The following is a 13938-nucleotide window of genomic DNA, read 5'->3' as shown; positions in this document are numbered from 1 at the left end:
GCACCAAAGTTTAAAAACATATTTCATGTAGCAAGAGGTTTCATAGGAGGTTGATATAAGAAACATAATCAAAACTTAAAAGGCTTTGGCAACTTAGACTAACATAATGTTGAATGCACAAACATGTAATATATGAGGTTGTGGCACTCACTCGTATATAGTGAGTGCAATACCAACATTAACAGGATCAAGTCTAAACTATATCTCCAAAGAATCCTTATGACTATTTCTTAAGATTTCTCAAAGACCAACACATTTAATAGCAATTAGTATTCACATTGAGTCTATCATGGTATGCATATTATCTTCATACATTGAGCCTATCATTGAATGGCGATTTCTATTCATAGTGGGCCTACCATGGCATGCATATTATCATTACACATTGAGCCTACAATATTATATAAATTTGACAATCCATAAACTATATTGATACCTACTACTACTACTACTACTACTACTACTACTACTACTACTACTACTAATGTCTCTCTCTCTCTCTCTCTCTCTCTCTCTCTATTCATAATTGATAATATGTAATTATATATGTATAATATGTTGATTGACATAAATTATATATCTTTTATTAATAATTAGTTAATATATTAATAATTAATATTTAATAAATTATATTATTATATAACTATACATATTATATATATAATCAAGTTTATTAAAATATTATAAATTATCGTTATATATATTAATATATATACAATAACACATATAATTATATCATCATCATCATCATCATTATTATACATATTAAATATAATACTACATATAATTATACTTTTATATATACATATTAAGTATTATTATAATTAATTATATGTAATAATATCTTTGATTATAATAATAGTATAATATGAGAGAGAGAGAGAGAGAGAGAGAGAGAGAGAGAGAGAGAGAGAGAGAGAGAGAGAGAGAGAGAGAGAGAGAGAGAGAGAGAGAGAATGATTATAAGGCCTGTAGAAAATAATTATAAGGCCAACTCACCCTTTAACATAAGGCCCTCTTTATTTCTTGAAAACTAAACTTAGTCTCCTTGTGCCACATAAGCTTGGGAGCCTTTTGGTTAGTTTGGGATTCCTAATGCAAACCTTTAAATAATATATGGAATGAATTTGCCATCTTCTCATATGCGTGCACAATGGATGTCCTACCATCCGGATGGGAGTGAAAATGGACATCGGGCGGTGAGAGGTGCCTCCTGGGGGGGGGGGGGGGGGTTTGAAACTTGTTCATTTGGACATGTGTGTAGCGTGCCTTACATATAAACAAGAAGCTTTACCTTCTTTGGTTGAAGGAATCATAAGAAGCATCTATACTCTTAGTTAAGGAGAGATGGGGGCCGGGTGCCACATGGTAGCCTTCCACCTCCCCCACAAAAAAGAAAGAGAACGGGGGGGGGGGGGGCGGGTGCCACGCGTCCAGCACCCGACTCCCCCCGCAAAAATCGTGCCCGGGGCGAGTCTAGGCGCGGAGTGCCTAGTCTGTTTGGATCGAAAGGAGTGTGCCGGCGAGTCTAGTCTGTTTAGGTCGAAAGGAGAATGCACACAGGGCACACATTTTGGGAAGTGATACTTGTTTGTCACCCAAAGCTTTACCTAGGGTAGTGGTTCAAGGATTCATAACCTGGCCATATTGTTTGCTTGCCATCATGTAGGAATTTATGTATCCGTCGTCTTGGAACAGAGAGTGGAGAGGGGACATCTTTCATTGGCATAGGCTACGGGCCGCCTACTGACTATCGGAGAGGAAAGCCAGGGAAACATGCATACTCGGCAAGAGAACGAGGCGATCTCCTCGCCAACCCCCAATCTGGCTACCAGTTCCACAGGAAGAGCTCACGCGTCGTGCTCAAAAAGTTATACCTGCAATAGGGACATCTCTAGCGAGGTCTATGGAGCTCTTTACAGCCTCGCAGACAAATGGTCTGATGTCCTGGACGTCAAGAATCTGATCCTCAGACCCCTGAAAGGTGCGATGACCAATCATGTTTACGAATGCCACTGGCCCCAACACGATCGGCAAACCCTGAGGAAGGTCCTAGTGCGCGTGTACGGTGATGGCTGCGAGATGTTGTTCAGGAGAGAGGATGAAATTCGCACTTTCGAGAGGATGTCGCAGCTTGGTCAGGGACCCCGCTTGCTTTCCCGCTTTCCAAACGGTCGGGTGGAAGAGTTTCTTAATGCTAGGGTCTCTTGCTATCTGCCATCAGCGACTTAATCAATCAAGAACATTGTCCACAACTAGGCCAAGCAAAAAGTTGTATTTGACTGTTTTGAACGATGAGTCACTTTTTATGTATTCTAGCTCGCAAGTTTACGTTCGCTCAATCACTAGGATTAGGAGAGGCTAATTGTTAAGTGCATTCTACTAAAGCACCCTGACTATACATTGCAATTGTCCGTGACGATGAAAAACTGGAAAAGATAATGTATTGAGGTGCATCCTTTTGGCTTTCCAGACATTAACAGCAGCTGATCTACGAGACCCAGCGATTTCAGCAAGGATTGCTACCAAGTTGAAGGAGTTCCATCAGTTGGACATACCAGGGCCTCAAAAACCTCAGGTTTGGGGTAGACTCAGGTAGGTGATCTGCTGTGCAGGCATATGAACACAAGATAATTCTCTCGTTCTAAATCTGAACTTCGAAGTATCAACACACAACAGGGGTGCAGAAATGGTGTTTTCATATGTCAATTAAGGTTGTTATCAGGGACAATCATGTGTCTAAACCATGCTGACAAGAAATGCCTTACATCAGTCCAAATGATTCATAGTGCTCTCTAGGCATTTGGTGGAGTGATTTGGAAACCCTTTCAGCTGTTGTCAGTTGTAATCCTAAATCAAGTTTGGATGATTTGGTGTCATTGCTGTTATATTTTGGGTTCTCTCCATTTTGCAAGAGTAGGTTGGATCCCATTTGCTATGTTCAGTGCATAATGTGCTATGGATGAAGAATTTCAATTTCTTAAAGAAAGATTTATGCACACTGCATTATGTTGATACTCTCTGTCCTCTAACTGAGGAGCCTCTTTTGAACTTGAGGTTGAATTTATGGGTGATCCACATGCCATTTAAAGTGGTAAATCCCCACTTATAGACGATGTAACCAGTGAATTGAAAGTAATAGCTCCTTGTGATTGTAGGTGCTACCATATCTTCCTATAGTTTTTTAGTTGGCATTGTGAGATATAGAGGATTGAAGCTCAGCTGAGAGTACACCGTTGACAGTGGAGAGTGAAGACACAGCACAACTCCGAATGCAATAACCAAGAGTGTGATGAAAGTACAAAGTACAATCCTTAAACCTTAGGGTTGTTAATGTGCGTTCACACTAGAAAGGTGTAAAACATGGTAAGTGACCAAATTGTGTAACATAAGCACATAAAATAGAAGATAATGTAATTGGGGGATAAAACCTCTCATAAGGAGAGTAAAAAGTGCCCCAATATCTTGCTGTGGATCACCGACACTTCTCTATGAGTGTAGGCTTGAGTATAGTCCAACAAACCCCCCTAGAGTGAAAAGTGATCAGTATACAAGGATCATCCATCAAAGGAGATTAAATTTAAAGCATTGTGAAATGCTTTAATTTTGTTGCGAGGACGTGCTTTAATGAAGATGTCTGCCACATTGTTGGTGGTAGGACAATAGACAAGGCTGATATCTCCTGCGCATGTAGCCTCTCTCTGATAAAGTGATAGTGGATCTCTGTGTTTCATGTGTGCATGATGAAACACTGGATTTCATGCCACTCCAATGGCACTCTGACTGTCAGTAAACAAAGGAGTAGGCTTTGTGACAGATATATCAAGATCAGCCAACAAACGTCTCAAGCACACATTCAAGTGTGGTAGTGAAAGCTGCTTGGTATTTAGTTTCACAAGACGATGTGGCAACAATGAATTGTTTCTTGCTAAGCCAAGAGATGCAAGATGAGCCAAGAAAGAAACAGTTTCCATTTGTAGAATGACGTGAATCAAAATCACCAGCCCAATTTGAATCACTGTAAGCATGTAGTTGCAACGGTTTCCTCTTGGCACATAAAGCAATCCAAGAGTCATAGTACCCTGCAACTAATGAAAGACACGCTCTGCTCAGGGCTGAAACTGCAAAGTGAATATTTGGCCTGTGTTGCATAAATAACTGAGACATCCAATTGTTGGAGCATATGTATAAATGTCAAACAAATCACTGTCATCGTGCAAAGACAACTTGAGTACAGTCTCCATCGGTGTGCTAACTGGTTTGCAATCTTGGAAGCTAAATCTCTCAAGGAGTCTACCAATATATCTAGACTGTGACAATGAAATGCCTCTAGCCCCATGAATGAACTGAATGTCCAAATGGTAATGCAAAGGCCCTAAACCTGACATTTCAAAAGTTTGCTGCAAATTTTTCTTGAATGCTGAAATTTGTTTAGCATGTGTCCTTGTGAGTAGAAAGATCATCTATATAAAGACATATGACCAGCAAGGATCCCCCTTATTTGCATATGTAAAGAGTAGACTCTGATGAGCTGTTAATGAACCCTTGACTGAGTTAAAGGGCATCAATTTTTGCATACCAAGCTTGTGGAGCTTGCTTTAAACCATAGAAAGCCTTTTTCAGCTTGTGTACTAAGTTTTCGGATCCCTCAATTGCAAAACAAATGGGTTGTTGTACATACACTTTTTCTTGAAGTTTTCCATTTAAAAATGCAGTTTTAATATCAAGCCAGTGCACAGTCCAACCATGATGGGCAGCCAAAGCAACCCTACACCGAATGGTAGTCATACGGGATGTAGGAGCAAATGTCTTCTCATAATCAATGCCCTTCTTTTATGCGTAGCCTTTTGCCACAAGCCTGGCTTTATACTTATCATTGGATCCATCCGCTTTTCTTTTTAGCTTATAGACTCACTTTGTACCAATGGCTTTCTTTCCAATAGGCAATATCATTGAATCCCATGTTTGATTATTTATGATAGAATCAAATTCAGCTTGCATTGCTGCCGTCCAATGCACACTTTGTTGTGCATCCTCAAAACAATGAGGCTCCTCATCATCAAGTGTGTGTTGCCATAAAAAACTCCATAGTATTAGCATGATCATGCAGAGATGGGAATGTCTTCTAGTACGACCAGCAATAGGAGCATCCGAATGACTCTCTTTCATAGTCTTCAAGTACCATCTAGGTATTTGCCTAGCTTCCTGACTATGTACAAGCTCTTGCTGAACCTTGAATTCAGCATCTTGTTGAATATTTAGATCAGCCATAGGCTTAATTTCTGCATTGCTCAATGGAGCAGTTGGCTGAACATTGTGTTCATTTACTAAAACTCCAACTGTATCACCAAAAGAAATGGGCAGCAACCCTTCAAACACATCATTTGCAGCTTGATATGTATCAAAACCAACAAGGGATAATTCTGATTTTTCATAAAAAATCACATTCCTATTGACAAAGACTTTCTTGAAAACAGGATCATATAGTCTATATCCATTGCTGTCACTACTATACAAAAATGCATTTGAGAGCCTTGTTGCCCAACTTCTTTCTTAGTATTTTGGGAATATGAGCTACGCAAGACACCCAAAAGTATGAAAGTGGCCAACTAAAGATTTCCGGCTGTTCCAAGCCTCAAAAGGTTTGACATTTATTAATGCCTTGGTAGGGCACGTGTTCAAAATATGACAAGCACACATAAGTGCTTCCATCCAAAAGCCATGTGGCAAACTCTTAGCTTTCAGCATGTATTTGGCCATTTCCATGAGTGACCGATTCTTCCTTTTTGTAAACCCATTTTGTTGTGGAGTATATGCAATAGTATACCGATGGACATTGCCTTTCTGCTTCAAAAAATGATTCAGTAAGGAAGACATGTATTTTTCCCCTCGGTCCAAACGGAGAGTCTTAATCTTGCAGCTAGATTGTTTTTCAGCAAGTGCAACAAAGGCAAAAAATGCGTCATATACCTTTGACTTTTTCACCAATGAGTAGATAACAAAAACAAGTAAAGTCATCAATGAAGGTGACGAAATAATAACATCCACCCAATGACTTTGTTTGCCTAGGTCCACATACATTCGAATGCACAATATGTAATATGGGGATTGCTTTAAAAGCAACATCACGAGGAAATGAGAATTGATGCATTTTCCCCAAAATGCATCCCTCACAAATATGCTCAGTGGTTGTCTTCAAGAGAGGTAAGCCATCTAGCATCTGAGTATGCTGTATAAGCATCAAACTACCATAGTTGATATGCCCCATGTGAGCATGCTATAACTTTGCTTGTAACATAGCAGGAGTGAGAGTAGATGCTAAGTAAACTGACTAATCAATCGAATAAGCATCTAACTCATAGAGTCCATGACATAATGTGCCGGTCAAAATCAAAGTCAAGGATTCTTTATCCTTGACCATACATTTGTCATCATCAAATGTAACTTGTATACCACACTTTGGTAAAGAAGAAATGGACAACAAATTCTTCTTTAGTCTTAGCATATATAATGCATCTTGTAAATAGAGACTAGAGCTATCAATAGGCTTCAAGACAATCTCCCCAACACCTCTAACAGGGTAAGATGCATTGTTGACACACTGCACAAACTTGCCAACAGGAATTGCTCCTTCTCCTTGGCAATTTGCTTCTTACATTCCGTGATGTAATGATTTGGGTTTCTTACAATAGTGGCGCTTGCCCTTCTTGGCTTGCATGCCCCATGTTTCTTGTTGCTCTGTGAAGTACCTGAACTTCGAGAACTTTGTGGAATATTTTTAGACTAGCCACCCTTGCCCTTTTGCCTTGCCATAAATGTCTGTTCAGAGGCTATAACATCCACCCCACGGTTCTTTCTTGTTTGCTCTTCTTCTAGGAGCAAACTAACCAATTGAAGAAAAGTAAGTGGTTGCGGAGAAATTCTCATGGGGAGATTTAGGGCCGTATGAAAGGCCAAGTAAGAGGGCGGCAAAGAATTCAGAGTAGTAAATACCAACTCTGTGCATCTGAATAATACTCATCTATATTCATTAATTGCTCATGCAAGTCTTGAATTTTGTTAAGATGATCGTGTATGGCATCACTTTTATCCATCTTCACATTCTCAAGCTCTTTCTTCAAGAAAGAGATGCGTGTCTCATTTTTCGAGTAAACATTTGTTTAAGTGTAAGGCATGCTTCGCGCGAAGAAGTTGCAAACCGTATGTGCGGGATTATAGACCGTTGAACTACCAATGCAATCAATGACAATGCTTGAGCATCTTGTGTATCCCAAGCCTTTTGTGTTGCTGATCTTTGGGAAAGTTGTAACCAGCCTTCCTCCTCGGATAGGGTGGTAAATCCCTGATTACAACTTAATTACAACAGCAAACAATTAATGAAAATCTGAAAATACAAATTTACCTATTGATCTTGGACAATGCACACCCAATTGGTCCCAAAATTGGCGCCCCTTTCGGTATTTCTTTAGCTTTATTGAAGAAAAAGTTGATTTACAATGGGATTCTCCTCAACCCCTTTGCAATCCAAACTCCCCTTGCTGTCCAAAGTGATCAACAAGTCTTTAATCTGATTTGCCTCCTTATTTGGGTACTTAATTGGCCTTCACCCACTTCATGGACAATGGAAATGCCCCAAATTCAATGGTTGGTTAGTCCTCCACTTAGATTTAGCTGAAATTCATCTTCAGCCCTGTTGAATCCAAGTCTTGGAGCTTCCAATTTTTGGCACGCTTCTCGAGGCTGCTACTAATTCCTAATTTCTGTTGTAAATTAGGGTTTACATCAGAAAAATTTGCAATTTCTCAGTCTCCAAGGGTCCAAATGCTGAGATTTTCGGAGAAAGGCTGTGAAATGGCTGGAAGATGAGAGAGAAAGTTGTAGAGAGAGAAAATTCAGAGTTTTGTCGCGAAGAATGACTAAAAATCAATTAAATGCAGCAGCTGCCCTGGCACAACAGCTTGTAGATGCAAAGAATTGAAGAAAATCAGTCATTTATTGCTGCTGCCTTGTCTCAACAGGCTGCAGATGCTGTCACCTGCTGTTGATTGGTTTTCTCCTGCCCCTGGCTGCCTTAGAAGGTCCTCCAATGGCTGCAAATCAGACCAGCAACATCTCCTCCCTCTCTCTTGCAGGTTGAATACACTAAAAATGCCTCTCCACAGCCTCTAAAGACGTTTTTCAGTCTTGCATGGGCATTTTTGACAAGTGGCAGCCTTCCCAAATGGTTTTTTCAACATTATCCATAATTAAGTATTAATTTTCAGTTTTTAAATACTGAAAATTAATCTAATAATTATTTCGGTGCCGTGAAAAATAATTAAATTGACTAGCAACTTCCATTCCCGAGTGTCTCTGCACCATCTTTGACCATCAAATTGGCGTTAGGTACCATTAAACGCCATTTCTCTAGTATCACCAACTGACACCTATAGCCAAATAAATGACCTAGGCCAACAACTAACTCCAGATACCACCAAGCACAGCATAACTTATAGCAACTTTTGCCTTTGACATCCCATGATTTCCTCGGATCTCGGGCTTGTAAATTTACTTTAACCCCAGTTGCACCTCACATATGCAACATTTACTTAATAATGTGATTAAAAATTAATCCACATGTTAAGTGAGGTTTCAAAAATACATGTCCTCATGACAGCTCTCCCCCTTGAAATCCTTGCAATCGTCCTCGATTGCACTACCAAATGCATCAAAAGCAAAGCACTACACTGGAATTTCCATAGGGCATCATAGTCAATACAACATTGTGCATTGCTCTTCAACCATTCCATATTCCCAACATATGCTGAAAATTACCAGCCAATATAACATGACATAAGACTCACAAAGAATCTCAAAAACATTGCCAGATTATCATGCGACATGTTCTTTTCTCATGAGCTCAACTCATTTGGCAAAGCCAAATGATAGTATAGCATAACCAAGCATAAACCATGGCTAATACATCAATGGCATCATAACATATGCTGTTATCCACGGAACTAGATGTAAACCATTGAAAATTGAGCATAATTTGATCATAAACTAATCACTTGCTGATCTGATAACTGATCACAAACAAATGCAAATGTGATCCCAAACTGATCACAAACTCATTGTAAAAACTGACCAGCAATCAATGCAAAAACTGATGCACAACTGATAAAAAAAGTGACCATAAACGGTTCTCAAGCTGATAAAAAATTGAGCTGAAACTGATTAGAATTCTTATCTCAAAATTGAGGCAAATTTCATGCTAAATTGATCATAAGCTGATACAAAAGTATAGTTCCAGTGCCAAGGTGAAACTCATACTTGTGCATACATCTCACAATGACTAGTACACTAAGTAGTGATCTCATGGCAAACATATTGTCAATGCGATACCTTGGATGCATGCTAGATACATGCGAGATCCACCACATACGAGAGCTGTCTATAACTGGAGGAGTTGAAGTGCTATCTTCCCCTTGAGCATCAGACAATACTTCGGACCTCTGTTCTGTTGAACCTGATCGAGCCCGAACTAAAGTCGGCTCTAACTGGAAAGCATCAAGGTAAAGCTGCAACAAGCGAGGATGGTCTGCCAAGTCATCCTCCTCCAGCCATTTGGCATCCATTGGTGAATAATTCTGAAACTTCACCAAGTACCTTTTGAAACCCTTACCCTTGATCTTCCTCTCTTTCTTTGCGATCTGTTCCTCTTTCAGCCCTATTTTCAGATCAGCCCTGATTTTTAGCTTTATTTTCAGATTTATCCTTTTTCTCAGCCTTTGCCTCTTTGACATGTGACTTGCCATCATCATCATGGAATCCTGCATCCTTTCCACACAGCAATGTGCCGGCTGTAGTAGCAGTTTCTATAAGCTGAGACATGCTGGAAATAGTGGACTTAATGCAAAAATCCTGAATACCCTTTGGTAAACCATAAATATACTTCTCCACTTGCTCATGGAGGGGTACTATGCGAAAAAACATTATTGGCAACAATGCATCCCAAAACTTGTTATTATACTAATCCAAGTTTCAGCAATAATGCAATAGTCCCAAGTTGCAATCAAGTACCATAGGCCCACCAATTCAAAGGATTTGATGGTATCCCGGCAATGGAACCATGTAACCAGCCTTCCTCCTCGGATAGGGTGGTAAATCCCTAATTACAACTTAATTACAATAGCAATCAATTAATGCAAATCTGAAAATACAAATTTACCTTTTGTAATTCACTGCTGAAAACAATTTCAGCAATAATGTAATAGTCCCAAGTTGCAATCAAGTACCACAGGCCCACCAATTCAAAGGATTTGATGGTATCCCGGCAATGGAACCATGTAACCAACCTTCCTCCTCGGATAGGGTAGTAAATCCCTAATTATAACTTAATTACATCAGCAATCAATTAATGCAAATTTGAAAATACAAATTTACCTATTGATCTTAGACAATGCATACCCGATTGGCCCCAAAATTGGCGCTCCTTTCGGTATTTCTTTAGTTTTATTGAAGAAAAAGTTGATTTACAATGGGATTCTCCCGAACCCCTTCGCAATCTAAACTTCCCTTGCTGTCCAAAGTGATCAACAAGTCTTCAATCTGATTTGCCCCTTTATTTGGGCACTTAATTGACCTTCATCCACTTCATGGACGATGGAAATGTCCCAAATTCAATGGCTGGCTAGTCCTCCACTTGAATTTATCTGAAATTCACCTTAAATAGAGAAATTTGCAATTTCTCAGTCTCCAAGCGTCCAAATGTTGAGATCTTCGGAGTAAGGCTGTGAAATGACTGGTAGATGAGAGAGAAATCAGCAGAGAGAGAGAATTCAGAGTTTTGTCGCGAAGAATGACTAGAAATCAGTTAAATGCAGCTGCTGCCCTATCACAACACCTTGTAGATGCAAAGAACTGAAGAAAATTAATTATTTACTGCTGTTGCCCTGTCTCAACAGCTTGTAGATGTTGTCATGTGCTGTTGATTGGTTTTCTCTTGTCCTTGGCTACCTTAGAAGATCTTCCAATGGCTTCAAATCAGATCAGCAACATCTCTTTCCTCTCTCTTGCAGGCTGAATACACTAAAAATGCCTCTCTCCAGACTCTAAAGACGTTTTTCAGTCTTGCATGGGCATTTTTGACAAGTGGCAGCCTTTCCAAATGGTTTTTTCAGCATTATCCATAATTAAATATTAATTTTCAGTCTTTAAATACTGAAAATCAATCTAATAATTATTTCGGTGCCCTGAGAAATAATCAAATTGGCCAATAATTAAATTGGCTAGGCAACTTCCATTCCCGAGTGTCTCTGTGCCATCTTTGACCATCACATTGACGTTAGGTGTAAATATAATATCCTAACACAGAAGCATAAACAGAAACCGTACAACAAAGCATAGACTGATAAAAGAACACAGTTAGGGTTAGAGTTAGGGTAACTCGAAGACAATGAACACAATTAATAAATGAAATGATATGACTACTAATAATACGATGCTCATGCAGCGAACATACTATGCAGTGAATGAATACTGAACTTCGAACTCCTGTATCTCAAGGATCAGGACAGGGGTAATGAGCTAGAGAGTGTGTTGCACTCCGAACGGATCCCGAATCGTAGCAAGGCAGCCTCTGGATGTCGAAAACCAGCAAACGCTGCAGTGAGAAGTTGGATCTGATGCAGATAATAGTGAGGAGAGAGAAAAACTAAAAACACAGGCAGCAGGTGAGAGAAAGACTAAAAACACAGGCAGGACAGCCTGCAGGAGAGAGAAATACTGCAGCGAGGACTGCAGCAGGAGAGAAAATTGCAGACGATAGCTGACAGGTGAGAGAAAGACTGCAGGGATTGTAGCATGACAGAGAAACTTGTCAGGGTGGTAGTTGGAGCCTGCAAACGCATGTGGTAGGCTGTACGACAACAGTGCAGATGATCAGCAATCAGTCGCCAGGCAGAAACAGTAGCAATCAGCGTGTGGACGGCTGGAAATAGGCGCCAAACTGTAGGGAACAGTGATGGACAACAAAGGTTGAGATGTCCTCCGTGACCGTGGTGTGGGCAGCAAGCTGGTAACACCTGAAACCTGCAAAAACGAGATTCATAGTAGAGTGGAGGGTTGGCTGCCAATTTGTAGAAAATTAGGGTTCTAGATCCTCTCCCACTTAACTCTCTTGATTCGCTCCCCATTTTAGGGTTTTGGTCAAAATAAGCCTAAAATAAGCATGTTTTGGGGCTGTTTAAGTGGCTAAGAGCAATTCTTAGCACAACACCCCCTCTCAGGCCAAAAATAGGGTGAGAAAAGTAGGCCAGCCTAAATTTTGATTTACCCCAAGGCGTTCCACCCCAAAGCAGCTAGGGCATCGGACAAAGGGTGCACGCCGGCTGCCCAGTGGCCTACCAAGACTACAGAGGCGATGGTTATCTTACCAAGGGAGCCCAAGTAATCACCCCAGAGAGGCCAGGGCATCGGACCAAGGGTGCTCGGCCGCTGTCCAAGGGCCTACCAAGTCCTACAAAGGCGGATGGAATCAATGATTTTTTTTTTTGTGGAAATGTTTAGAAAATCCATAAGTAATATAGGAACAACAGCCGATTAAGTGACATATAGGAAAAGATAAAGAGAGTTTTAAACTCAAGTTAAGCACAAAACTAGTAGATCAATCCCTCGCACTGACTAGGATAAGTGCCTAAGGAGGAGAACAAGTGTGTGTATGTGCCCATCATGTGGTGAATATGTGAAAATGCAAAAAAAGAATAGTGGGCTTAGCAAGACAAGCAAAACAAGCAAGCAAGCAAGGGTAGGGAAATTGTCGTTAGGAGAACTGCCATGTGTTATGCTACGAATATGGTGGATCCTAGAGTCGACCACTCCAAAAGACCGAAAAGAGATAAATGCGCATGTTTACATGAACAGAATACCAATGCATGGGGTAATGCAAAGGGAGATGTAAGATGTCATGCTCATGCAATATACTATGTAATGGTGCCACTAGGATAGTGCCCTCGTAGGGGAATTGTTCACTTGTCCAAGTGCCCTTTTACAATCAGGTCATCTTGACAGTGCAGATGAAGTTACAAATGCCCATAATACAATACAAAAGAATAAGTCAATGTAATGTCTAAAAACTGTAAGCATCATCACTGTCACGATCAAGAGTAGAAGCCGCCCCCTCTCAAATTGGAAGGGAAAGCAAGAGGAAAATACCCTCTCCCCGTCAAGCTGAAGAAGTAGAGGAGGATCTACCCAAGCCGATCTTGGGTAGTAGGTATTGAAGAGCCGGTCGGTTGACCGCTTTGGTCAAGATATCTGCAAAATTATTTGATGATGGCACAAACTCTAGGCGAATAGTGCCTAGCTCAACCTGCTCTCTAGAAAAGTGGAAGTGGACTCCCACATGCCGTGTCCGTGGTATGATGATCGGATTGCCCGTAAGGGCAATGGCACTCTGGTTGTTGTAGTAGACAACTATGGGAGAGTCACATGGAAAGTGAAGCGCCGCCAGTAAACTCCTCAGATAGATGGCGTCGGTGGTGCCATCGAAGAGAGCCCGGTACTCAGCCTCGGTCGTGGAAGCCGCCATTGTCTCCTGCTTACGGCTGGACCAAGTGTCAGAAGTGGAGCAGCGGTGGAAGCATAAACATGTGCTGAAATAAATTGCTGAAACACAAGACAAAAAAGAGAAAAGAAAGAACACGATACAGATGAGAACTCAGATGTATGCACGGGAAATGGAATCCATATATCTGAACACGAGACAGTCGCATACAACAGTGAGTCACTGGCTGCGTGGGCACTGGCACTGGCTCCTCTCTCCACAGAGTCTGCAGATGGTGAAATGAAGTAACTGACTGAGGAGGAGCCACTGAGTATAAATAGGCTGAAAAAGTGGGGAGCAATAATGCTGGTCGGACAGCATTAATGCTGGCCGACTGGTGCATAAAAATGCTC

The 13938-nt window shown here is 40.7% G+C and overlaps 1 protein-coding gene across 3 annotated transcripts in view; it reads left to right on the top strand.

Moving 5' to 3' along the window:
- The first annotated feature begins 1551 nt into the window (after positions 1–1551).
- Positions 1552–13938, top strand: part of LOC148038082 (putative choline kinase 2) — a 134731-nt gene continuing 122344 nt past the window's right edge. Inside the window, exons 1-2 of one of the 3 annotated variants that reach the window (XR_015689006.1) lie at positions 1552–2202; positions 2474–2595. Coding sequence is in view for 2 of the 3 variants with exons in the window: in XM_087668680.1 (XP_087524806.1) it covers positions 1777–2202; positions 2474–2595 (548 nt within the window). In the remaining variant the exon portion in view is untranslated. The remainder of the gene's footprint in view (positions 2203–2473; positions 2596–13938) is intronic. The other 2 variants (XM_087668680.1, XM_087668681.1) reach the window with 2 other exon arrangements.

Source organism: Lygodium microphyllum, chromosome 3, assembly GCF_053477565.2.
Source record: "Lygodium microphyllum isolate KBCC chromosome 3, Lygodium_microphyllum_v1.1.10, whole genome shotgun sequence".
NCBI lineage: Eukaryota > Viridiplantae > Streptophyta > Polypodiopsida > Schizaeales > Lygodiaceae > Lygodium > Lygodium microphyllum.
This window is presented reverse-complemented; position numbering and strand designations above follow the sequence as displayed.